The 25,163-nt window shown below is 38.6% G+C and overlaps 5 protein-coding genes across 7 annotated transcripts in view; 3 read left to right on the forward strand and 2 right to left on the reverse strand.

Moving 5' to 3' along the window:
• LOC118333159 (receptor-type tyrosine-protein phosphatase H) overlaps window positions 1-5,813 on the forward strand; it is a 7,881-nt gene extending 2,068 nt beyond the window's left edge. Inside the window, exons 4-17 of one of the 2 annotated variants that reach the window (XM_035668690.1) lie at window positions 155-364; window positions 602-862; window positions 1,044-1,274; window positions 1,954-2,217; window positions 2,422-2,515; window positions 2,591-2,641; window positions 2,818-2,899; window positions 3,041-3,131; window positions 3,265-3,341; window positions 3,664-3,798; window positions 4,025-4,147; window positions 4,421-4,581; window positions 4,769-4,904; window positions 5,463-5,813. In XM_035668690.1, coding sequence (XP_035524583.1) covers window positions 155-364; window positions 602-862; window positions 1,044-1,274; window positions 1,954-2,217; window positions 2,422-2,515; window positions 2,591-2,641; window positions 2,818-2,899; window positions 3,041-3,131; window positions 3,265-3,341; window positions 3,664-3,798; window positions 4,025-4,147; window positions 4,421-4,581; window positions 4,769-4,904; window positions 5,463-5,600 — 2,054 coding nt within the window. In that variant the 3' untranslated portion in view covers window positions 5,601-5,813. The remainder of the gene's footprint in view (window positions 1-154; window positions 365-601; window positions 863-1,043; window positions 1,275-1,953; window positions 2,218-2,421; window positions 2,516-2,590; window positions 2,642-2,817; window positions 2,900-3,040; window positions 3,132-3,264; window positions 3,342-3,663; window positions 3,799-4,024; window positions 4,148-4,420; window positions 4,582-4,768; window positions 4,905-5,462) is intronic. The other variant, XM_035668700.1, reaches the window with a different exon arrangement.
• A 94-nt stretch (window positions 5,814-5,907) lies between these two features.
• On the reverse strand, window positions 5,908-8,325 carry si:dkey-197c15.6 (putative nuclease HARBI1). The gene is made up of 2 exons (XM_035668711.1): window positions 7,436-8,325; window positions 5,908-6,586 (listed from the first exon to the last, which is right to left on the reverse strand). The coding sequence occupies exons 1-2, from the start codon at window positions 8,118-8,120 to the stop codon at window positions 6,156-6,158; spliced, it is 1,116 nt and encodes a 371-aa protein (XP_035524604.1). The 5' UTR covers window positions 8,121-8,325; the 3' UTR covers window positions 5,908-6,155.
• Window positions 8,326-10,136: 1,811 nt separating this feature from the next.
• Window positions 10,137-12,217, reverse strand: pigp (phosphatidylinositol glycan anchor biosynthesis, class P). Its single transcript, XM_035665414.1, has 5 exons — window positions 12,009-12,217; window positions 11,816-11,900; window positions 10,943-11,015; window positions 10,684-10,802; window positions 10,137-10,502 (listed from the first exon to the last, which is right to left on the reverse strand). Exons 2-5 carry the CDS (start codon window positions 11,895-11,897, stop codon window positions 10,387-10,389), a joined length of 390 nt encoding a protein of 129 aa, XP_035521307.1. The 5' UTR covers window positions 11,898-11,900; window positions 12,009-12,217; the 3' UTR covers window positions 10,137-10,386.
• Window positions 12,218-12,432: 215 nt separating this feature from the next.
• Window positions 12,433-17,097, forward strand: rexo4 (REX4 homolog, 3'-5' exonuclease). The gene is made up of 8 exons (XM_035671274.1): window positions 12,433-12,975; window positions 13,102-13,436; window positions 13,520-13,666; window positions 15,727-15,920; window positions 16,029-16,117; window positions 16,209-16,283; window positions 16,370-16,444; window positions 16,547-17,097. Exons 1-8 carry the CDS (start codon window positions 12,721-12,723, stop codon window positions 16,697-16,699), a joined length of 1,323 nt encoding a protein of 440 aa, XP_035527167.1. The 5' UTR covers window positions 12,433-12,720; the 3' UTR covers window positions 16,700-17,097.
• Window positions 17,098-22,155: 5,058 nt separating this feature from the next.
• Window positions 22,156-25,163, forward strand: part of LOC118335607 (potassium voltage-gated channel subfamily C member 1-like) — a 53,061-nt gene continuing 50,053 nt past the window's right edge. For both annotated transcript variants that reach the window (XM_035671986.1, XM_035671995.1), the window contains exon 1: window positions 22,156-22,307. In XM_035671986.1, coding sequence (XP_035527879.1) covers window positions 22,171-22,307 — 137 coding nt within the window. In that variant the 5' untranslated portion in view covers window positions 22,156-22,170. The remainder of the gene's footprint in view (window positions 22,308-25,163) is intronic.

The raw sequence follows: 25,163 nt of genomic DNA on the forward strand, positions 1-25,163 counted from the left end.
TTCCTCTCATATAGCAACCTTTTTTTCAGTAAAACACATTTTACTGGAAATATTCTGTATTTTTTTTAAATTACATTTTGTTATAGTTTTTTCTCCATGTCTTTTTACAACTTAGCTCCTCTTAATGTAAAGGAGATCGGAACACTTACACAAAATGAGACCAGTATAACTCTGCAGTGGAATAAAGTGAATGAGATCTACAACTATACACTTGTGTTTGATGGAGGGGAGAAAAATGTCACTGCATCAGAGGAACCTCAAGTGACAATCTCAGATCTCAAAAGTGGGACTGAATACAATTTCACTCTCTTCACTGTGTTTGTAAATGTAAGAAGCAGAGGAGAAAGCATCATTGCAGTCACTGGTAAGTGGATTTTCCTCTCATATAGCAACCTTTTTTTCAGTAAAACACATTTTACTGGAAATATTTATTACTCACACTCGGACAGTATTTTTTAAAACTCTTAGAAGACTTTTATTTCAAATTTCTTTCCAGACTCATCCAAATGTATTCAGATTGATATACAGTGTGTGTGTGTGTGTGTGTGTGAATTATTTTAATTTGGTGGTGAGTGAAGGCTTTTTTCTTCCTTTTTATCAGTTCCCTCAATGGTGACTTTGGTCAATGTGACTGAACGCTCTGTGACTCACATAACCTTGCAGTGGAACGTGGATGTGGATAAAGACTGGAGCTACCTTCTCCAAATCAATGGTCAAGATTTTAAGTTTCACACAAAGATACACAACAATGTTATCTCACAACCAGTGACATCCCTCCAGCCTGGAACTGAGTACCCATTCACTGTGATCACAATGTTCTCTGAACTCAACAGCACTGCATATAAAGACTTCACAGTAACAGGTATATACAAAACTCTTGTCAGTAAATATTATTCTATATGAATAATAAATAAATAACTAAGTCCTGTTTCAACTCCCTTCAAGTTCCGGCAAACTTGATTTAATATTTAATTTACTGAATGATGTGCTAACAACTAACAAACAAAGGCTTTTGTCTGCAATTATTTTCTCATTCATTTCAGGCATAAACTGTACCATTGTCCAATGGCATGTTACTAACTCATCGATCCAAGGAATGGTTGAAGGCTTGTTCACGAATGCAACAGCCATTAATAAATCACAACGTCACATCAGCACTGGAGGTAGCAATGTGTCATTCACTGGCCTTTACCCCGGTGCAACCTATGAGGTCTCTCTTGTGTATGAAAGAAATTCCAAAATCTATCCACAGTGTAGCCATAGCCTGACAATCAGTAAGTACAAATCTGTCTTTCCACATAAACTGAATATTGGTCTGCATATAAAACATAAATAATGTTTAACTTTTTTAATCTATATTTTAAGATTAAAGAGCATTTTAATGATAATAATAGTGAAAGGTGCCCTGTACATTTTTTTTTATTATTTGAAAATACCTTTTATTTACATACCACAAATTAATAAGCTGTTTCTTTATCACTGCATTGGCTGCTAGTATAATTATTTTTTTTAGTATCAATTAATTTATTTATGGTCTAATAATTCAATTAAAAGATTAATCACTTAACACATCACAAAATGTGAAATGCCCTTTAGTACAGGTCAGGGTAATGTCTTCAAGTTGCTCTTTTCTGGCAAACAGTCAAACCTCCCAAATATTCAGTGTACATATAAAACAGAGAAAAGCACCAAATCCTCACATTGGTAAAACTGGAATGACTGGCTTAAATTATTAATTCATTATAATTATAGTTTTGAATTAGTTTATTTGGAATTACTAACTGTTTGAATAAATTGTTTAAAAACATACATTACTTTGTTATCATTGTGTTTTGTTGTTATGTTCGAGTACAGATTTAAATATAGGCCATTTTGATCAAATCTGTGTTCAGTATAGAAATCGTGTTGTTTGTGATTGTACTGTAAAGGCATTTTCCCACTTGTTTTACTCAGTTCCTCCAGATTTAAGTGCGCACTGTAAATATTGGGCAGCTGGCTATTCTGTCCTTGTTGCCTGGAATGAAGCTCATGGTCACTGGACTAAAGTGGAAGTGAATGTGAGTGGACGACCAGAACCGTACAAAATTGGTGCAGACAAACGACAAATGACAATTGATGGATTCCTACCTGCCAAAACATACACATTGTCTATAGCTTCCCTGTCTGGTACTGTAAGGAGTCAACGGTTTTTGTTTTCATGTCCCACTGATCCAAGGGGTGAGTATGTGACTCTATATTAGCATTATAGCAATATATTAGCACTTTTTCCTCATTATTGTGCTGTTTGTGGTTGCATTTTTCTTACACCATACATTTCAAAGTTTAAGTTTAGTGGCAAAACAGATAAATAGAGACTGCTCTGTTGCGTTGAGTATCTACTTTATGTCACATAATATTTAATTCATATTTTACTCCCTGTAGGAGTCATCGGGGGGTCAGTATTTGCTGTGCTGCTTTTTATTGTCCTGGTCTGTCTGGCTGTCTTCATTTTCCTTAAAAGACCAGATATTATCAGGTTGGTACCGCCCCAGTGACTATTGTTACATTATCTATCTCAAATCAGTTAACCTCTTTTTGTCCTTTCCATCAGCAGAAAAAAGCAGTTTATTGGTGGTTCCAAAGTTCCTAATAAAAAGGGCAAGTAAGTACACATTTTATTATCTCTTCATTATATTAACACCACTCTCAGTCCCCTACTATACTATGAGTAATGTCAATTTTTCTTCTGTAATATGCATGCATTAAATATTATTTTTAAATATTACATATCATTAGGTATACAACATGACATGAATTATACACTTATGTTTTTTTCAGAGTCATTTCTGTAGAAAAATTCCCAGACCACTTCTCACAATTAAGTGCGGATGAGAACCGAGGTTTCAGCCAGGAATATGAGGTGCATCAAAACGTTTTTCCACTTCTATGTCTCCTATTTCTGTAAAGGACTGTAAAACTGCACGTGTATAGTTATTGTACTGTTTATTTTGCTTTCCGTTGTCTCAATCGCATACTGTGTCATTTGCCAACTGCCATGCAGACCCTCAGTCCTGTTGGTACGGAGCAGACACGAAAGGAAGCTCTTCTACCTGAGAACAAAGCAAGGAATCGTTTCACCAATGTCCTACCATGTAAGCCCTCCTATGACTGTTGGACCACGCTATCACAAGCAAGAGAGACTTAAATGCTCCAGATCTACTGACTCATTATTGTCGTGGCTGTTGTGGTGCAATGCAGTTAAACCATCCTGTTTTCTTATCCTAGATGACTGGTGTCGGGTGAAGCTAACTACATCAAATCCCAACGTGACCTCCGACTACATTAATGCCAGTTACATGCCAGTAGGTATTACTTGATAACTCACAATTTAATAAAGCTCTTTCTGTAATTATTGTACACCACAACGCAGTGAACTTTAGTCCTTTAGTCAGAAAGGTCATATTTGAGAATCTTGCACCATTTAATATCTGGAGTGAGGTTTTTAAAATATCTTGAGTGAAGTTGCCACAGTTGCAAGTAAATGTTTGCATTTGGCATCTAGCAATTTATGCTTGTTTTGTGTAATTTCATGCGCATAAAATGTTGTTTTATTTCATACTAAGCAATGTAGTAAATATAAAAGCTAGATAAGTCTACATATTCATTTTGAAAATTGCTTCCCAGGGCTACAGCAGCAACAGAGAGTACATTGCCACTCAGGGTCCTTTGCCCAACACTGTCAATGATTTCTGGACAATGATCTGGGAACAAAGAGTGAAAGGTATCGTCATGGTAACCAACTGCACTGAGGGAGGACGGGTGAGTTGGCAGGGAGATCTGATAATCTTTTATTGCCAGATTTTAAAAAAATTAGTGAGCCATTATGAACCATTTGTTCTTATAGCTAATGTTCTGTGAAATGGTCACAGTTTAATCTCTAGTTCTTTGTGAGTTTTTAGGTCCCCCACAAAGAACGGACAGGTCTAGGACTGTTGTTCATTGCCATTACTTTGTGGTTTATAACTTCCTCCTTTCCTTTTCCTAGACTAAGTGTGAACAATACTGGCCTAGAGACAGTGAGTCTTGCCATTATGGAGAGCTGTTGGTCACCATGAGATCTGAGCAGCAGGAACCTAACTGGACACTGAGGGAATTTAGTGTGAAACATGTACGAAACATCTCAAATTGTTATGGTCTAACTGAATAAGTTTAGTATTAATGTATTTTCAAGTCTCAAAATTGGGACTGTGTCTACCTCTGTGTACAGAAACATATTAGTATTTTACTGTAAATGTCCGTAAGAGAAGCTTGTTTGAATTTGTACACATTTGTTTATAAGGATGACGATGAGTGATGATTTCAAGTATTATTTACCAGCCACTATATTTGTTCAACACATAGACCTACAGTGTTTAAATTCCTCTATGTGAATCTTCTTCAGAGCAACAAATCAGAGGAGCGCACGGTGAAACATTTTCACTTCACTGCCTGGCCTGACCATGGAGTCCCACAGGGCACAGAAATCCTGATCCAGTTCAGAGGACTGGTGAGACAGCACATACAGAGAGAAGGGGCTGGAACACCGACTGTGGTTCACTGCAGGTAAAGAATGAGTGCTTGTGGTCTGGAGTCATTTGTTTGGCACTTTAAATCACATTAGGGTAACAATGGTCAACTGAATAGCTTACTGCAATGATATATGATTAAATAACCACAAGGACTTCCTGGTGACGCCCTGGTTATACCTGTACACTAACTGCTTAACTTTAGCTGTATGTCTCTCTCCTAGTGCTGGAGTGGGGAGGACAGGCACTATCATTGCCCTGGATGTGCTGCTTCAGCAGCTAGAGAAAGAAAGAGCAGTGAGCATCAATGCCTTTGTGCACAAGATGAGACTGAGTCGACCACACATGGTGCAGACAGAGGTAAAACTGACCGCAAGTTGCTTATGGCTGAGCTACTACTTCCTTAGTTAGGTACCCATAGCTGGTGAAACAGTACAAGCACTATAGCATAGATGTTCATGTAGTCCTATAGAAATGTGTCTGAAATGGTCTTTTCTCCTGTCCCATTTCAATTTTTACTCGAAAGTCTTTCATTTCAAAGTAAAACATTATTTCGATCATGGGTTGTGCTGTTCATATGTAAGGGCCACACCTTGCCATAAAACATGCTATGTAATACTTTGAGTAAGAACTGAAGTTGTGCTTTCAGTTACATTAATGTAGGCTGCACTGCTCTAAGGTGTATGTTTATATGCACATTTATATTCTTTGTGACAGTTAATTATAATAAGTCCAAGCACAAAAGCTACATTATTAAGAAGTTCTGAGGCCTGTGAACATTAACATTATGTAACCCTTTAACCCTGTGGCAATACCACATACAAGGAAGTGACAGACACAATATGTACGTAGGCACTCCCTACACACCCAAAGTTCTCCTTTTTAAATGACCGGACATTGTGGTTTATTTCTTTTCAGTCACAGTACGTCTTCCTGCACCAATGCATCATGGACTGTCTGCAGCCAAATGACAAGACTGAAGAGAACATATATGAGAATGTAGACATGATATATGCCAATGCCACTGCACTCCGAGAGTTTCACAAAAATGCCTAAACCAAACAATATTGTGGGAATATTGCAGATTAATTAATTAAAAACGAATTCTAAAGTCTACATGCTATATTTTGTGACCGTAAATATGACTGTAAATATGAAAACATTGAAGTCTTATATATTTACTGTAAATGCATAGCACATTTAAGATTTTATTTAACTTAATTTTTTGTCTTGCATATGTCTAATGTGTTTTATTATTATTATTACAACTATGTGAACACTTCAGGTGACCGAAGAATGTTTTCAAATTACATTTAGAAAGATTCTGAAAATGTAGTCAGAAAAGAATGATTTCTACTATCTATATAAATAAAATATTTTTTATTAATAAAAATACCTGAATGAGTTTTTACAAAAACTGCAAAGGAAATGAAAAACCTGTCGTGCTGTCTCATTCACACGTCAGTTTCAAACTGATAGAAACAGCAACTTGACTCAAACTGTGTGTAACTCTCACATTATAATCTGGGTTTAGGTTCCAACGGATGTCCTTAACATGTCAGTATATCGATGATCCTCTTCTCTTCCTAGAGCAGATGACATTCACTCTGCTCACACATCCTCCTCTGTGGTGCCTGTACTCGGTGCGTCCTCGCTAATGGACACATCAGAGAAGTTAATATGGATGAGTTCCTGTCTTGCTTTTAGGGCCTCAGAGTTGATCTCTTCTGGCACTGAATGCTGCTTGCCTGGATGCAGCGGCTCAATTTTACCAGCTACAGGCGGGGGAGGGACGGAGAACTTCTTAGAGATGTTGTGCAGGACACTGCACGCCTTGATAATGTTGGACTTTTTGTCCAGAGAGCCTTCTTGTGCAAAACCAAGCTGCATCAGACACCTGAAACGCCTCTTCATGGAGCCGAGCGTCGTTCGCATGACGTTGAGGATCTTTGCGTGGGCCTTGTTGAAGCGGACCTCGTCGTCGTTTGCAGGTTGTGACACAGGAGTCAAGACATGTTTGCTCAAGTGGTAGCCTTTCCCACCTTTAAGAAAGACACGGGAGAGTGCAGTTAATGCAGCATCAGAGAAACAAGACCACTGAAATGTTAATCCTAAAGATTGTATGGAGTTTAAATAATACAGATGAAAGTAAATCTGTAGTATGGATTGTGAGAGTCCAACTCAGCCTTGCCAAAAATGAATTGTGTAAAGTTGATTAACTCATCTGTACACATACACTAAGGAAACCAGCATGATTATACCAGATGGAAATGTTTTATTTAGAAGATGATAAAGCAATAATGTGTTTCAGAGCTGAGTAGACACTAAAAGGACGTTCATGATTTCCATATTAAAATAGGGACCCTGAAAGTACCAATAATCTTATAGAGGAGTGGTTGTAAAATATGATTGCACCACATGGGTATAGTTACAAAATATCAGTTTTATGACATTATTGCATGGGGAAGTTCAATCTTGACCTTGGAAACAGTAGTTTGTCAAAAATATTTGAGCTTTTCCCAGAAATTTCAACCACATATCGTGGTCTTCATCAGCAAAGGGACTTCGGAGACAATTGTCATTGAGATTTAATAACAACTGAGTAAATTCAAATTGCTGTGAAAGACTGGGACATACACTTTAAAGCAATTTAAAGTAAAGTGAGTTAAGATATTACATAACACTGGGCATTATTACTTGTTTTGTGAGGCATAAAGTCGGAAGATATAAAGCAAAATATCTATGTTTGATATGTTTTATGTGTAATGGGTTTGTCTGTGTTTATTGACTGGGAGGTAATGGAGTAGGTTGTATGTGTTTTCAGTAAATACATGAAATGGGTCTCACATCGATCTGCTCTTTGTACCTTTCAGCATACACACACATCTTACCAATAACCCAATACGGTCCGTGCAATTCCTCCTCCATTTCCCTTCCTTTGAAGGACGACTCCCACATTTCCTGCTCAAACGTGCTGCCCACACAGCATTTCTCTACACTCAGTATGTTGCCATCGGAGTCGCATATGATCTGGCTCACGACCGATGTGTACCCCAAAGTGTTGACAAAAGACCTGAAAGTGTCCTTCTCATAGGGAGAGGCTCTGATTTTGAAGTGCGCCGGAGCCAGGACGCCCAGCACGTTGGGAATCCCACAGAACCTCTTCACCTTGAAGGCGACATTGGCTTTGGCTTCCCGGATCAGTGGGAACGAGATGAACTGATCGGACATCCCCGCGATCACCCCGGACACCGTGCAGACGAGTGACTGGCAGTCCTTCTGGCTCAGCCCGAGTCCCTTCAGGACGGCGGCCGAGGAGGCTCCGTGTGCGTAATAGTTGAGCGTCACCATGACCATCGAGTCCACGGACAGTGCGGGTTTCTTCAGCGCGACCTTCTTCATGCGGATGCGGACGGCGTCAGTGATGAAGGCGATGCAGGGTCTGGTGAGGTGGAACATCTGGAACAAAGCCTCGTCGTCGAAGTCATCGAAACAACTCGGAGCCCCGTTGTCCGCTTCGCCTTGTCCGAGGAGCTCCTCCTGGACGGCGAGCCACACCGGCAGAGCGAAGGCCATGTGTGTGTGTGTGTGTACCGCCGCGGTGCGTTTCAATGTAGCTGTCCGACAAAGATCACTGCACGGGACACAAATGGTAAACAGTAGCGAGGAGCATGGAAGCACGGTCTTCTTCTTTAAGAGTTAGTCATTGCGCAAAGCTGCTCGTTATCGCCACCCGGTGGACAGGAACAGGGTTTCAGTGGAAAATCCCTACTTGCATCTATAATTTATTACACATACATATCATCCATCACTGTCGAATATAAATTCTGCACATTGTATATAGACATACACGCATGCAAAACCTTGATGTGCATTCGATATTTAGTTTTTTTACTATTTGTATTATAAATAAAAATAGTTGCTGTTTACAGTGTGTGTCTATATATTTACATATTTGTTTCCTTCTTCACAGCTACACGTATCTTTTCCTGTCATGTGTTCTTTGAACTGTGTGCAAGTGTATTTAGAGCAACTAATTGCTGTTTTAGTTGTGCAATAAAGTGATCCGATTCTGAAGTTGCTTGGGGACGAAACTAAAGATATCAGAACATCAGTCAATATTACACCTGTAGGAGAAATTCCAATTGGCAGAGCAGTACAGGGGAATGTAGTGCAAAGACTAAAGAAAGATTATAAAATACTATAAAATATATACACTATATACAATGAAGTAGAATATTGTATGCCTGTGTACATGTGCAATGTTTCTAAAATATTAAAAAGAGTTGTGCTTGACGGTTTAAGAGTCTCAGCGGAGGTAGGAGGTGCTGTGGCGTTGTGGAGTCTGAGGGCTGATGGCACAAATGAGCCTCCCAAGCACTTTGAAGCACTGGGCTGGATTAGTCTGTGGCTGGAAGTGCTCCTGAGCAGTGCATATGTATCAAAATCCCAGTGTGGTTGACAGGTTTAATTGTTTCAATATGCTTGTGATGTACAGATAATTGTTTATGTTGTTGTTAATCAACAATTATCATATCGTCCCTTGTGATATCCCATGAACAGGAAGGAAGGTCTGATTTCCCCTCTCTGTAAAAATGCAATTATAACAAGTAGGAACACTGAGTTTCTGTTTTAAAATGTATAGTAATTCTTTAGCTATAATAAACCAAAAGCTTTTTATTACCCGAGGGGGAACTAAACGTGAAATAGAGGAAATGGAATGAACACACCATAATAAAAAAATAAAATATATTAACTTGGAAAAAAAAGATCAGATTGAATTGTTGATCTATGTTGCAGTTCCGGTTGTGATTTAGACCAATCAGATATATGTATTGTTGTATATGTATGTTTAGTGCCTATTTAATGTCATAGGTTTGAATCAGAACATTTTAGTCAGGCACTAAACTGCTCCAGAAGCTGTGATTTGTTGCAGCTTCACTCGTAAATGTCTAGCAGTGGACACCGAGGTTAAACTCTTCCCCTATAAAATTCAAAATTTAACAGGATTATTGTGTATATAAATATATCAAATTCCAGTTTAATTCCAGAGACAGGAAACAGGCAGAAAACAGATACAACCTTTTCCAACTTCTCCCCTCTGGTGGGCGCTACAGAGCTCTGTACGCAACAACAAACAGACACAGGAACAGTTTCTCTACTACTGCACCTGTAAACTATTTATTGTTTATTTTTCCATTTTAAAACATAAACATAATCATCCAAATACATCTACCCATGCTGTGCATACTGCATATACTGAATGTACTGTATTTACTGTCATATCCACGTATCTCATACACATAAAGAAACCTGCATGTGAATATTTATTTCAGCATCCTCTTGTACTATTGTCTACAATAGTTATTTTTTGTTTATGTATAACTGTAAATAGTAGTTTATGTCTATTTTGTTAAGTCCTGTTTATTTATGCTGTTAGTCTGTGTTTGTACATGGAGAGCAACGTAAAAACCGGAGTCAAATTCCTTGTATGTGTGTACATACCTGGCCAGTGATTCTGATAATAAGCTTATTTATTTCATATGATAACAATGTTTTCAAATGTTTAATTATTGCACAAAACGCAACACATATATATATAAAAAATGTCATTTATTATTACTCCCTTTTTCATCCAGTGAACAAGTTGAACTGACAATAGGTTGTTTGTGATATTGTGTTACATCACATTCAACATATCGTTACTATTAATATGAACACAGGCAATTATTTTGTCCAATATAGAAAATGTAAATTAATTTAAATAAATCTTTCTGACCACGTTGCATTTCTTGCAGCAGCTTACTGCCATATACCTCCAGCTAAAATCAGTTTCTGCTTGTTATTGCTTGGGCGACAAATAGAACATTTTGTTGACTTCGCTAATGGAAACATCTTTCAGTCGGGGTATTCCTCCCTTCTGGCAGTCTTTTGTCCGTTGGCCTTGAGCATACACATCTGTGACGAAAGGAGACATTCAAGGGTGTTAAGGTCGGGAAGTTTGGGAACACCATGAGAAAATGCTCTTCACATTTAAGTGTTGTACAGCACATTCATTCCAGTATTAATATCAGCAGACTCTGTAGTCCAAACTGTCAGCAGTCCAACCAGCAGGTCACAGTTAGCTTAACGTCCTCACCTGTGATGTTGTCCACGGAGTCGAGTGGAGCCGTGTTGTTCATGTTGACTCCGAACAGCAACACCGCCATGATGGTTATTGCAACAAGCAGATAAATCGGCACAGCGAGGGCCCAATATCTACAAACGACAACATGTATAAGTTAACAGATCAGAAACTTCTCATTTGAATATTTCTTATGTATTTTAAATATGTATTTAAACTGTGAAGAGAGGGAACTTGTTATTGAACTGCTCTCTGATCATACATTTCTACTTACTTTTGAGGCCAGTAAGTGAGTCCTATTGAATGAAGCCACTCCTCTGGTATAAATGCCCACAAACAATACAGAACTGTGGAGAGAAGAAAGTAGATGTCATATTGCAGATATGGTTGACGGGTTTTCTTGTTTGAATACCTATTCACACTGTTTCACACTGGGGGATCAAGGATTGGACACACACACTGCCAGTGTTAATACAAAAGCAATCATCATAACCGGACAGTGTGTGTGTTGAATGGCTACATCTGACTCATTGTGTGTGTGTTTGTGTCTGAATTTTGAAAGTTTTAAGTAGACCTGTGGAGTATTTAACCAAAGCAGACACAGATAAAATAAACAATGTTTCTTCTTCAGTAAATTGAATGAATAGTCACTGTATTTTATTTAAAAACTGAGCATGGCTTACTTCTCACAGCATGTCACATAAATATATAAAATGTGTTGTTTTATATTTGTGACAGGTTTTTAATTGACCACAAGCAAAAGAGAAATCCAGCAGAATTACATATATACGACAACAATGGCAACAACTGAATTAGACTGTTATCCTCACCTTTTTTTGTTTTTTTTAAAGGTTTCTAGCCAATTCTTTTTGCAAACAAGCTTTTCACATGACTTATTTCACCTATGAAACCAATGATATTACTTTTAATATTTCCTTTTTTATTTACGCAGTTGTGTCTTGCTGTGTTGGATAAAACCATATGAGAAGAATAAATTGAGGCTATATTTTGTTTAGGCCACTGTAATAACGTCTATGCCGTTGTACTGAACATTAAAATGCATACACACTCAATGTCTCAGCTGTATTTCCCATTTCATGTTTAATATTTGAATACTGGAAGAGTGAAATGACTATATATCACTTACTGAAGCCAAACTGGGAGCCAAGGAAAAGAACAAAGCCATAAATGGCCCTCTCAGGCAGAGGAGAGGGAGAGTTTTCCACCATAATCTGAAAGCACAACAAACACAGAAGTGTCACAATTCAAGGAATATATAATGCTTCATACCCAAAGTTAGCTCGAGTTAATAATTATTATACCTATTATTAATTCCATACCTGTTAATACGTACAGCTTTGGTTCATGTAGCAGTAAAAACTAGTGCTAACGTTAAACTGAACTCCAACTTTTTTTTTTAACACATTTATCAAAAAAGTCAAATTAAAGAGTAATATAAGTTAAAAAGACGTTATAACTACAATTTCTGATAAAACTGTGACACTCTCCAAAACACTGCAGCTGTCAAACAAACACCGTCGATGTCCGATGTGATATTCGGTCCGATGTGAAACGTTTTTTCAGAAAGGCGTTCCACATTTCGAATAAGAAGCAAAACAAACCGCAAAACATCTATTTTAAAACGTTTTCATACAATATATAAGTTGCAGTGGACGTGAGTTTAAAAAAAAAAAAAAACGACACCGTGGTCGTTTGATAGCTTACTGGGCGCGTTTGGGTTACCATTTCATGTTGTTACCGGACACATTTGGCTGGTACACCCTTCGGAAATACACATTTCAGCATGGCTTTGCAGCACCTGGACTGTACGACTGGGCTTTATCTCAGCAGCTGAGGACAGTATCCGAACAGTTCCTCTGCGTCTGTGCCGCTACATGGTGAACTGTCTCCGGGGAAACACTTCTTGGTGAGACGGTACCAACCGGTACTTTTTGAACGTTACCTGGTAACCGAGTGACGGAGCTGTGACGGCCCAGCGTGGCCGAGGACGCTTCACACACTTCACACACTTCACACACTAATAGACAAATAATGCAAACTATTCCCCCTAAAGTGGCCAAAATGTCAAAGGTGAAGGCAAAGAAGACGGACTCGCCTGCTAAATCACAAAGACCCAAATCTGCAGAAACAAATAACACAGCGAGAAAGAAAAGGAAAGAGTGGATGAAAGAGAAGTTCAGGAAGGTGAAACCTCCACCCAAGGACCAACAAAAAGCTAAAACTCAGCAAACATTGCCTCCAAAAGATGCCCAGCAGTTCTCTGCTAACTGGAAAACATTACAAGAGGTTTGTCGTTTAAAAGAGTTTGATCTGTCTCTGTAGCTTGTATGTGTACATGTCATATCTGTGTATTAGAGTTTCTTCACATTCAGTACTTCAAGATTATTCACAACTTTTCTCAACTTTCCACAGATGCTAAAGGTCAGTCAACCAGAGAAGAAGCAGCCGGTGACACCAAAACACCCGAACGGGGCTCTGCAGAAAAAGGAGGCTAAAGAAAATTCTTCTAAAAATACTTACAAGAACAATGTCTGTCCCAGGCCGACAGACGCGGAGAAAAAAGTGAAGCATGAACCGGTTCCTAACAGTGTTGTCCCCAAGGACTCTCGGGCCAACGTGGATGTTCCAGGTGTCTCAGAGACAAGACAGCCTGCTGCTCCAAAAAGGAAAAAGGACAGTGGGAAGTCAAACAGCGAGCAGGCGGCCAAAAAGAAGAAATCTGTGGCTGAAGAGACGAAACCTACAGAGTACGTATACGGCCCTAACATCTGCTAATACTAAGGTCAAGATCAACTGTGCCTACTAATAATGTTTTCCTGTGTTATTGTAGAGCGGACCTTTGGTTTGATGATGTAGACCCTGACGACATTGAGGCAACAGTGGGAGCAGAGGCAGCAGACATCATGAGGAAGAAGCAGGGCGTTCAGAAGAACAAGGACACAGAGAGCGCCCTGGTCAAGGAGAAAGCCTTCGAGGGGTGAGCGATAAAGTGTCCACTCTTTGACCCACAGATGTGCTTCAAGAGACTCCATGTCATACTGTTAAAAGTGTAATGACTATTATAATAACTTAAAAACACACATCTATAATGAATCCTCCAAAGGTATGTGAATGAATGAAATGGATGCAGCATATACACCGGTCTGAATGCAGTGTTGTGGACGTTATGCCAGAACCTCTAAAGCTCACAAATTATTGACTTCCTGGAGTCTCATCTGGTTGCGTGGCAACCTCAGTGACGACAAGATTCCAGGAAGTCACTACGTTTGGACTGAGAGAGGCTTCCTGTTTCCCCCTGCGTCCAGTCTTCATGCTGAGCTAAGCTAAGCTAACTGGCTGCTGTCTGTAGCCTTATATTTATTGATTTATTTAGACTTGTGAACAGTGTCCCAGTGGTCTTCCAGTCCCTTATCAAAGTCCATTAACAGGCTGGCAGCCGGCTCCATGTTCAGCAAATCCGAATATTTCCCCAGCCATGAGTCCTTAAAAAAAGCAGCCAGGTTTTTGCTCCTTTTTTGGGGGCTTTTATTGCCTTTATGATAGTGACAGCTTAAGACAGACAGGAAAGGGGGGAGAGGAGAGGGGATGAACACGCAGCAAAGGGCCGCAGGTCGGATTCGACCTGGGCCGCTGCACAGGATGGCTCAGTACATGGGTCGCCTGCTCTACCCACTGAGCTAACCGGGCGCCCGCTCCTTCCAGTTTTAAAGGATTAGTCTTTTAGTCGAGGAGCAACCCAATGCCCAGAGCCGGTTAACAGTTCTTCCCACATTGTTGTTTAGTCTTTGATCTAGCAGGCATGCTGCGGGACATATTGGGAATTCAACATTAAAAACATCGGACATGAGGGATATTGCTTCCGCCCAGAGTGTTTTGACAGCTGGACAGTCCCAAAGTAGACAGAGTAACGTGCTTTGTTTACCACAATTATACCAACATGAACCTTCATCATCCATCTTAGATAATCTAACAGGGGTGATATATGCTCAATATGCTAAATATTTGACACTGTCCCTCGTGACAAGGTAGCCCTCTTAAGAAGCTGATCCCGCTCTAAACATGAAGCTGGCACAGCTCCTTCTTTGCATTTCCTATTTATGGCAGAGGATAGTTGTGCATATGTTTAAAAAAAGATGAATGTAGTTGTTTTAAAGACACAATTTTATTGCTAAAGATCTGACCGACAGTTAGAATTCCTCTCCCACATTTTGTCACCTAAAGTGCGTCCTCCAGCTGTGAGGTTCTTATAATGCCAGCATTAAAAACTAATCATGGTGTTATCCAATAAGGGTGGGGTTCTTAGACTATACCACAATGACGCCAAGGATATGATCTTATTACCGGATATAGTTGATTTTTCCGAACACTCCCAGCTACTTACTGGAAAGTCGCATTCATAAGCCCAAGATAGTGGATATTTTGCATTACATGCTAGATAATACTGATATACATCTGGAACTCCTAATCCCCCACCTGTGTCTGGGAATGATTAATTTCCTGTAAGAAATTCTGGACTTTTTGTTATTCCATAGAAATTTAAGAGGAATAGTTGCAATAATATGATAGCCATTAGCCTTATATTTAACAAACAGATATTAAATGGTATCAATCCTCTTATCTAATGTCAGACAACTATTTTCCCTGGCGTATCATACTGGTTTAGATAGGTGAATGGATCTTCTTTACTGTCCAGACAGACATTGGTTTCCATGTAGTTTGTAACAGCATGAAAATCAACTTGCAGTGACATAAAACTCCAAATGCCTTCTTGGTGGTATACAATTGTTAATTTTTCCTTCATCTTTAGAATCAGCTTACAAAAGCTAATAATGATTCTATTTGCATTTACAGCTGCCTTTAGTGGCCATAAAATACATAAAAAGAAATATATATATATATATAAGATATAAATGGATGGATACATTGTTTTTATGTTTAGTGCTAGAAGAAAGAGTTAAAAAACACTTTTCAATGATGATACAACCAATCCAGCAAAAGTGACAGACATGAATAAAACTGTCTTAATATGTTTTTTAGCCTCACCAGAGCCGTGGCCATTGATTGCGAGATGGTGGGAGTCGGTCCTGGCGGAGAGGAGAGCATCTTGGCTCGCGTGTCCCTTGTGAACCAGTTTGGGAAATGCATCTATGACAAATACGTGAAACCCACAGAGAAGGTGACGGACTACAGGACAGCCTTCAGTGGCATCCGACCGGAGGACATCAAAGATGGTGAGTCACGAAAGTAGTTGCAATGAGGAACTGAAACGTGTCATGATTTAATTGCTTTAATGTGTTTTTCATGTACTTTAACTCCATCATTTGTCATCCACATTGCAGGAGAGGATGTAAAGATTGTGCAGAGGGAGGTTGCTGAGATCCTGCAAGGGAGAATAGTGGTTGGACACGCCATACACAATGACTTAAAGGTAGCCTGGATATAATATCTGAGAGGGAACTGAAATAATTATCTAAATAAATGTAAGCGCTTATAAACCAATCGTAAACTCCTGTTTTCAGATTTTACTCTTGGATCATCCAAAAAAGAAAATCAGGGACACTCAGAAGTACAAACCTTTTAAGAAGACTGTGAAGGTACGAGATACTTTTTATAGTTGACAAACCATGTGCGTGTGGACCAGTGTTTTTTATTATGTGATTGTTTTCTTTCTATTCTTTAGAGTGGTCGACCCTCGCTGAAACTCCTTTGTAAAGAAATACTCAACGTCAATGTCCAACAGGGTGAACATTCATCCGTAAGTCATCAACACATGAAACACAGTTCTCAACAAACACTTTTAACTCAACAGAGCATCCTGTACTCATCTCACCTTTCACTCTTTGGCTGTCTCTACCAGGTCCAAGATGCACAGGCCACCATGAGGCTCTACACTCTGGTGAAAAAACAGTGGGAAGCAGAGATTAAAGCCAGCCAGAAAAACAAAAACAAAGACACAGACAAGAAGAATGAGAGAAAGCCCAAGTTTCCCAAGAACAAAGGAAAACATTAAGTGGGATTTTGAAATCAAAACTGCAAGAGGACCTTTTGTCCTTGGATCAGAGCCTGTCCGACTGAAACGATCAGAGGTTTGGGGATTGCTTTTGGAAGACAACAGCTACCAGGAGACATTGAAAAGTAGCAGATGTTGAACACTTGTTATGTATCAGATGTTTTTCCCAGAAATCAGAAGGATGTTTTCAAATCTTGCAACATCAAACTTCCTCCATTGAGTGCTCATGAGAACTTCCAGAAAGAAACTATTTGTCTTACACAAGGCATATTGTTTTTGGATTATGGTTCCGGTGTTGTATGAATTGTTCTTTGTCTCACGTTTGTAATAATTTGATTCCTGGTTGCCTTAAAAGTTGTATGTTTTTAAAAGTATGAATTAAAAAAAGAGAAATAGAGGGTTAATTGTTAAAAATTTGTTTATTGCTTATTGACAGCCAAAGTTAAACCTTTTTTACCTCCAGGCGTTCTCAGACGCCCCCACGCTTGAGTTTTGCAAGACTTGTTTGGATTGGGGCCTTTCATATTTGCGTAGTCTATATAAGTATGTGTATAAGTATGTGTTTTGTGTTTCCATTCATGTCATAGAGTGAGGGATTACGATTTTCTTGTGTGCCCGCAGTGTGTCAACAAGATTTGCTGCCCATTTTTAATGGAGAAAGTGGTCCCAAATTAACAGAATTTTGGTCAGAAGGGTCAGGGGTCTACTTGAGTTCTTATGTTATGGGGGGGGGGGGCAGCCACTTTTTTGATAGATGCCCAAGAGAGGGCCAGGTGCCCTTCAGTTTTAGAAGGATGAACTGGCTTACGTTATATGCTTGCAAATGTACATTGCCCAGGTTTGTTTATATAAAAGTGGTAACATTTAGGAGGCTCTATTGGCAGAAATTAAATATAATATGCATAACCATGTTTCCATTAGTGTAAAATCACCTAAATATAGGGATCATGTTTTTGTTAGAGACAAAGACAAAGCAAACAATGGCTTTAGATAAAGGCATTTGTGTTGTTCACGGCCACTGTAGTTGGTCCTTTGCATTTAGAAAAGTCTAAGTGAGCAAGTTGCGATCTGCAATTACACTGATCCTACTAATTCATACACACTGTTCCTTTAATTATACCATTATAAAGCATTTTTACAAGGAACCCACCAACTGAGTTCTAATCAAATTTAGCATTATCTTACGCAAGCTCATCTATGCCAACATTTTTATGTGGTGTTAATTTTGCTTTTTTGTTTGAGTGATGGTGATGAAGTAAAGTATTTAGGCTTCCTGTGTGCCAGAGGTATGTCAGTGTGAGTTGCTGCCTAGAGGTTGATACACAGTGTGCACCACATTGCTGAATTGAAGCTGACGCCCTTGGTGTGCAGTCCCCAGGCTCTAAATCAAGCTCGATGTGAAGCTTGTCAGATGCCAGGCTGGCAGATGTTAAGCAGTTCATCAACTGTTATGTCTCCCCCTGGTGGTTAAACATTTAAAGACTGTATACAACATATAGAAAGCGTAATAAAGACAACCACAAAACTATTTATTGTGAGACTATGAACACAGGAGCTCTGTGGAAAAAAATAACTGTAATTGAAAAGCTGCTTGGTTTGTGATATTTTAAAATATATTATGGATTTCAAAGTGATTGCTAAACTAAAAGTCAGCAGATTATCAGAAAATTACAAGCATCCAAGACTGATCATGATGATGTTGGACCTCACCTGTATTTGTATCGAGGCCACTTTGCTTAGATCTTAACATGGAGGAACAAGTGAGAGATTGGGGGGTTGTAACACTGATAAATAATAAACGCTAATAGACACCATTTAAAGAGGGAGCCTTAAGAAGAGAGTCGTTCATTATCCAGTCAGTCTGGGTTTATGAGAAGAAGATCGTCTGAAGTCTGAGTCAGTTAGATTAGTTGAATTTAAAATAATCTATTTTATAGATTTTTTGTTATCTGAACTTTACGCTGCTTTCGAAACAGCTAGGTCCTGTCCTCTACACACGTATGACTATTTAGACACACCCACTCTGAAACAACCCTCTTACTTTCCCGTGTCATCTCAAGACAGAATCTCTTGTGCTAGCTACCTACTGTCCTCCCCTGGCTTCATCACTCTCTCCGGTTCATCACCCTCCAGTTCAGACTGGTTATTTAGATCCTGGATCACTAATCTCTGTTATCACAACCTAAAACCAAAGAAATGTGTCCCTTTTCAAAAATCTCCAGTGAATAGCACTAACCTGATCCAGATTAGTCCGTCAGTCATTACAATCCAGTCCGATTAAGATGGCTATAATGAACGCAAGGTCAGTCTGCAATAACACTTTTATCCTAAGGGACTTATTCACCGCTGTCTTTGCAGACCTAAGTAAGGATATAGCTTTCCCTGCCCAGACCAATGATCTAGTCTGCTCGTTCAATAACCTTTGTTTGTCAGCCCTGGATGTTGTCGCTCCTTTTAAAAAGAAATCCTCTTGTTCTGTTAAATCTTCCCCTGGATCAATGATGACATACGCTGTCTTAAAAGAGAGTGTATAAAGGTTAAGCGCAGAGGGAAAAGCACCAATTTGGAGGTTCATTTCATTCGTATGAAGGAATTACTCTCATCTTTTAATAAGTAAATAAAAGAGACAAGGACTGCTAATTTCTCGAACCTGATTGATTCTAATAAGAATAATCTTAGAGCCTTGTTTTGCAGAATTGACAGATTGGTGAACCCTGCCACTTCGCCTGTACTGGTTTTCTCAAATGTTGACTGTGAAATGATTCTAGCATTCTTTGTGGAAAAAGTCAATAACTTAGGTCTAAAATATCAGCTTCCTGTACACCTGGGGCTGATAGTCCCTTCTGTATTGACCCATTTTAACCTAATCTCTTTGGATGAATTTACAGCCACTGTTTCTCAAATGCTTTTATCCTCAGGTTCTCTCGACATTGTTTCGACCTCTCTTTTTGATGTTTTTAGCTTTTTACGACCATACATATTCTCTATTGTGAATAACTCCCTTAGCTCCGGCTGTGTGCACGATTATTTTGAACATGCAATCATTCAGCCACTTTCAAAAAACCTAGATCCATTGCTCCCCAGTAACTATAGACCCATATCCATACTTCCATTTATTTCTAAGGTCCTAGAAAGAGTTGTCTATAAACATCTTGTACAGGTTCTGGACACCAATGAAGCCTTTGATCAATTCCAGTCTGGTTTCCGGCCAAGGCACAGTACTGAGGTTGCCCTGCTCAGGGTTTTAGTTAATATTTTAATGCACGCAGATGCTGGGCAATGTTCAGTCCTATTGCTGCTAAACTTAAGTTTGACACGATTTACCACGCTATCCTCCAAAATAGGCTTCAGCAATAGGCAGGTATAACAGGGACTGCCCATTACTGGTTTGCCTCCTACTTATCAGATAGGAGTATTTCTGTTGCTATTTATCATCATGTCTCTTCATCTGCTCGGCTGTCCTGTGGAGTGCCACAAGATTCAATCCATATACATGCTCCCCCCTAGGTTGCTTAATTAGTCGAGTATTTTCTATCATTGCTATGCGGACGATACACAGTTCTTTAAATTCAGACGACCTTAGCCAACTCTCCACCCTTCAAGCCTGCCTAACAGCCATTAAGGACTGGATGTCAGACAACTTCCTCCAACTTAACCCTGACAAAACAGATGTCCTCATAATTGGCCCTGAGGGAATTTCTGGAAAGGTTCAACAGGGTATTGGTCCATTAGCAGCAAGTGTTGAGCAACCCTCAAAAAATCTTTTTGTCCCAATCTTGTTTCCTCTCATCTTGATTATTGCAATCCGCTGTTCATGACCCTAAGTCATTCTTCATTGTCCCACCTGCACCTGGTCCAGAATGCAGCTGCAAGACTTCTCACTAACACAAGTCGCAGGTCACACATCACTCCAGTAGTGGCCAATCTACATTGGTTACCCATCAAATGTAGAATTTATTTTAAAATTCTCCTACAAAGCACTGTATGGGCTGGCTCCACCTTATATTTCTGAGTTACTGTGTCCTCTGCCCTCGATGAGATGTCTGAGATCTACTGACCAAGGCCTTCTGGCGGTCCCAAAATCAAGACTTAAAACCAAAGGTGATTGAGCCTTTGCAGTTGTGGCTTCCACCATCTGGAACCACCTTTCCTTCATTATAAAAAATGCAGAATCAGTTGATAGCTTTAAGAAGCTGCTAAAAACTCGCTTTATTCTGTAATGTGTTTTTATTGTTATTTTATTTTTATCTATTTTATTTTCTTATTTCTTGTTTTATACTCTGAATGTTTGTAGTTTTATTGTTTTTCTAATGTTTTTTTTACTGCACAGCACCTTGTAACTCTGGGTTTGAAAAGGTGCTTTGTAAAGTTTAGCATTATTTTTATTATTATTTACCTCACCAGAAATAACCACATAAGCATGTGCCATCGATGTTCTGAGAGCCCATATCTGTTTATTGTTGTCATCCAAAACTTTTCACATTTCCAGGGAATATACAGTAGATACATTTAATGAAAATCAAACATTAAAGGTTGGACATAATAACATGAATACAGTAATGCAACCCATAGCAAATAACACCATACTATCCATACTTTCAATAGTGTGTATGAATGTGCATTGTTATGCTAAAACAATGGACTTCAAAACATGCTCAACTTATTGTAATATGTAAATAATCTATAATGAATATGCAAGGGTCTCTCATTCTCACTCTCAGTTTCCTGCTGTCACAATTTAACAAGCCAATATGTTTTATGTCTGTTTACAGTTTGTAAGTTCAACAATGTCCCTCCACATTTATATCAGTGAATGTGTTTACATGCTTATGTTTCCTGGTTATAATTAAGTTTTTGTAGTATCCCAGTTTTGAGAAACCCACTACTATTTACAAGAAATCTGAATAAAAACACTCACCATGATTGATGGTAAGGATGTGATTTTGTGAACGTTTATTTAGGTACAGTGTTGCAATCCTTATTCTCTGGACATTCTCTGTTGCAACATAACATATTGGCTGAACTATTGTTATTCTACATATAATTCGTTTGGATTTATTGTTTAGACTACATTAATTTTAGTTAAACTGCAACTGCAAACGGCAACTGAAAGTATCAGGAGAGTTTTTTCTTGACAGACAAAATAAAACCTTGAAAGAAAAAACTCTCAGTGCACTGAATGACTAATCAGGAATAATTAGGGATTCATTGCCCATTATTTGATTGGATATTGGTCCTACATTGGCTTTTCAGATAAACACTACCACATTTTTCAATCAAAGTATAATTTGCTTTAGCCTTTTCTGAACTTTATACTACAATAGAAACTGCTCAGTTACAGCTCAAATGAAAAAAACAGACCGGATGAGGCCCCCACAGGGATGTCTTGTTGACTCAAATATTTTTTATTGTATCCAGACTTTTACTCCTGCCAACGATTTACAGGAAATCTGAATAACAAAACTCAGTCAATGATTTATTGTAGTGACATGATTTCTAAAAAATTGGAGGAGTGTTTATTTAGCCATACAGTGTTGCAGTCATTATTTATCCATTGCTCAATCCGTACTTGTGCTCCCAACATGCAGCATATTGTGATGCCTCGCAGGTAAGAAAAGAACAGAACTCATCTATTCACTCAGATATTGATGGAAAATTAAATCTTTCTGATTCATCTTTCAATCTCATCCGGCAATACCCTTCCCTCAGTGCCTTTTGGGACGATTTTAAGGTCTGTGTTATGATTTTATGTATATCCAGAGTCTTGGAGAACATCATATACAGTTGTGTGTCAGAACTGCAATTTTATTGTTATAAAATGATGGTCTCAGTAAGACTGTTGAAAAGATAATGAAGGTTTTGCTTACATTCTAATAATATTATAGTATCTATGTCTTTTAATTATTCAGTTAATCAGGAAAGAGCTTAGCTTGTTGGAATTTTCCTTCTAATAACTGCAGTGCTGGAAATAACATGGTAATGGGACTGCATCCACTCGTTAAACAAATCTAATGACAGGATTGGAGGCATTACTGTTGTTGCTAACATGGCACTTAGTTTATGATTCAATATAATGTCTTCCATACTACTACTGTCTCGAATTAGAGTCAATATTGACATTTGCTGTGTGGTCTGTGGGTTTTAAACACGCAGCATATGAGCAGCAGCTCTTCAATGTTTGATTTGTGTGTCTTATTTAGTTCTCGCACCAAAACCAATTTTATCTCCCTGTGGATCCACTGAACATAAAATATGTTACAGAACTGAAGATCACTTCAGGTGTCATCAAACCTGGAGTGACATTTTTCATTTCTGTCGACCAAGTCAGTGGACACTGTTTCTTTATTAGTGAAGGACAACATCAATACAGATTATTGAACCACCAGTTTCTCATTGTCAGTCAGTCTTTGCATCCTCAAGGCTGCAATCTTTTGTGTTTACCTTACAGTACAGTCTCCATCTGTGCAAATGTACTGTACATGATAGATATACAGCAAATACAGTATCTATCATAGGCTGTTTGTTGTTCCTTGCAATACTTTTTTATTCATCTAATATATACAATGCACACTAGCAATAAAGATAATAACTATAACTGGAAATAATGGTGAACCGACGAGACTAAGGACATCATCACAAATCTGCTTTTTATTCCAAATCTTCTCGTCACCACACAATGTCTCCTCGAGTCTGCTGCTCTCTGTTTTGTTATGCATGAGCTGCAGAATGCTGCCGCCAAGAGACTAACTGTGGATGTGTCTGTGTTGACTCTTAGGACGAACAAAGTTGAACATTCAGTATTTATGCAGGTTGATGAAGAAACACTGTCAGCTTCTTTCTGTGGATGACTTCCTGCTGCATCTGTTCTGGTGTGGTGATGTTAAGGGTGACGTTGCCTTTATGAGGGGCGATTGTGGAAATGTCTTAAGAACTAATAATAATAATTCCAGTTTGTCCATTGCAAAAATGACAATCACATTTACGAGTGCTAATTTGTAACGTTAGCATGTTAACATGTTAAACTAAGATGGTGAACCTAAAAGACTAAACACCTGCTGAATACACTGTAAACATTGCTGACATACTGATATTAGCATTTAGCCATTAGCATGGTAGAAATGTTGTTAAAATTGGTTACCTTTAACAAACTGTATGCTAAATGCTATAGATACTGTATAAACACTACAGACTTGCTGGGATGGTTACTGTTTCAACAGCTTGAAATATGAAAGAATTTATTGAGTACAACACCTGTATAAATCTTGTATTTGACCGATCCTAGACGGTGCTGCAGGGGTTTGGGGGGTTGTAAATGAACAAGGAGTGATATAGTGCAGAATAGAGTTATGCATTGTTTCCTGAGGGTGCAGAAAACAGCTCTAAAACGCACAGTTAGTAGAGACATTGGTTGGGAGCCACATAAGGTGAGACTTGGTTCCTAAATATTTGACATACAAAATACATACAGAGAAAAAGCAGCTGTAAAAGCCCAATTTTTTTCCTATATGAATGCAGCTCATGCTCAGAGTAACTTACAGTTAACAGTTAGGGATGAGTGTCTGTATTAAGTGCCTCTATTTGTGCACATATTAAGCATATTAAATGTTAAAGTAAAGTGATTTCTGAGTTATGAGGTCTTTTGCAGGAAGATACAGTGATTATGTATTTAGCACGGAGAAGCCTGACCTTTATCCTGGTAGAGTTTGTTCACCTTTTTTCTCCAGTGAGGTTGTTGGAGGCTGTAGATCTGTGCAGCAAATACAATTATTCTCCAGACCTATTTGAAAACAGACCTTTTGTAGTTTTAAATAGTTAATTTGCCAGCAACACAATCTCCTTTTACTAATTCTAAATGCGCTTATAAATTAGCTCCCCTCTCGCTGTGTCTCTTTTAATCATCCTTTTTCTGTCCGCACTTTGCTCTTACAAGAACATTGTGTGGTCAAAGGCAAATGCTACCTAAGCAATAGCCTTTTGTCCTTTTAGAACTGTTGTAATTTTTACGAGGCAAACTCATTGTGAGTTTGCTGCCAATAAGTGCATCAGCAACATTGCAGATCATTGTACCTCCACTAGAAAAAGACTCAGACCAGAAGGCCTCCAGCAAAAACAGTGTCTGCAATTCAAAATGCTAAAATAATAAGTCATTGTGTATGTTTAAGCCTCAGACACTTACAGTTCTTAATGAGCCTGGAATAATCTGGTATTTGTTCCTGCAGCTTGTCTTTTTTCAGGAAAAAAAAGGTAAGATAGACAGGTCTGTTCAGATTTTTTAAGGATAGAGAGCAAAAATAACACAATCAACAGTGTTTTTCTTCTTATTATTATTAGTCTCATTACTATTAATGAACATATTACTCCTGACTCTGTATATATAACCCACCTGCTCCTCTGCTACCACATGACTGCTGATGTCAGCCAAGCCAAAGTCAAGGCTGGAAACCTGTAGACAAAATGGTGTTTG

The sequence above is a fragment of the Morone saxatilis genome, unplaced genomic scaffold (genome assembly GCF_004916995.1).
Source record: "Morone saxatilis isolate NCDOM2014 unplaced genomic scaffold, NCSU_SB_2.0 Contig1, whole genome shotgun sequence".
Classification (NCBI taxonomy): Eukaryota; Metazoa; Chordata; class Actinopteri; family Moronidae; genus Morone; species Morone saxatilis.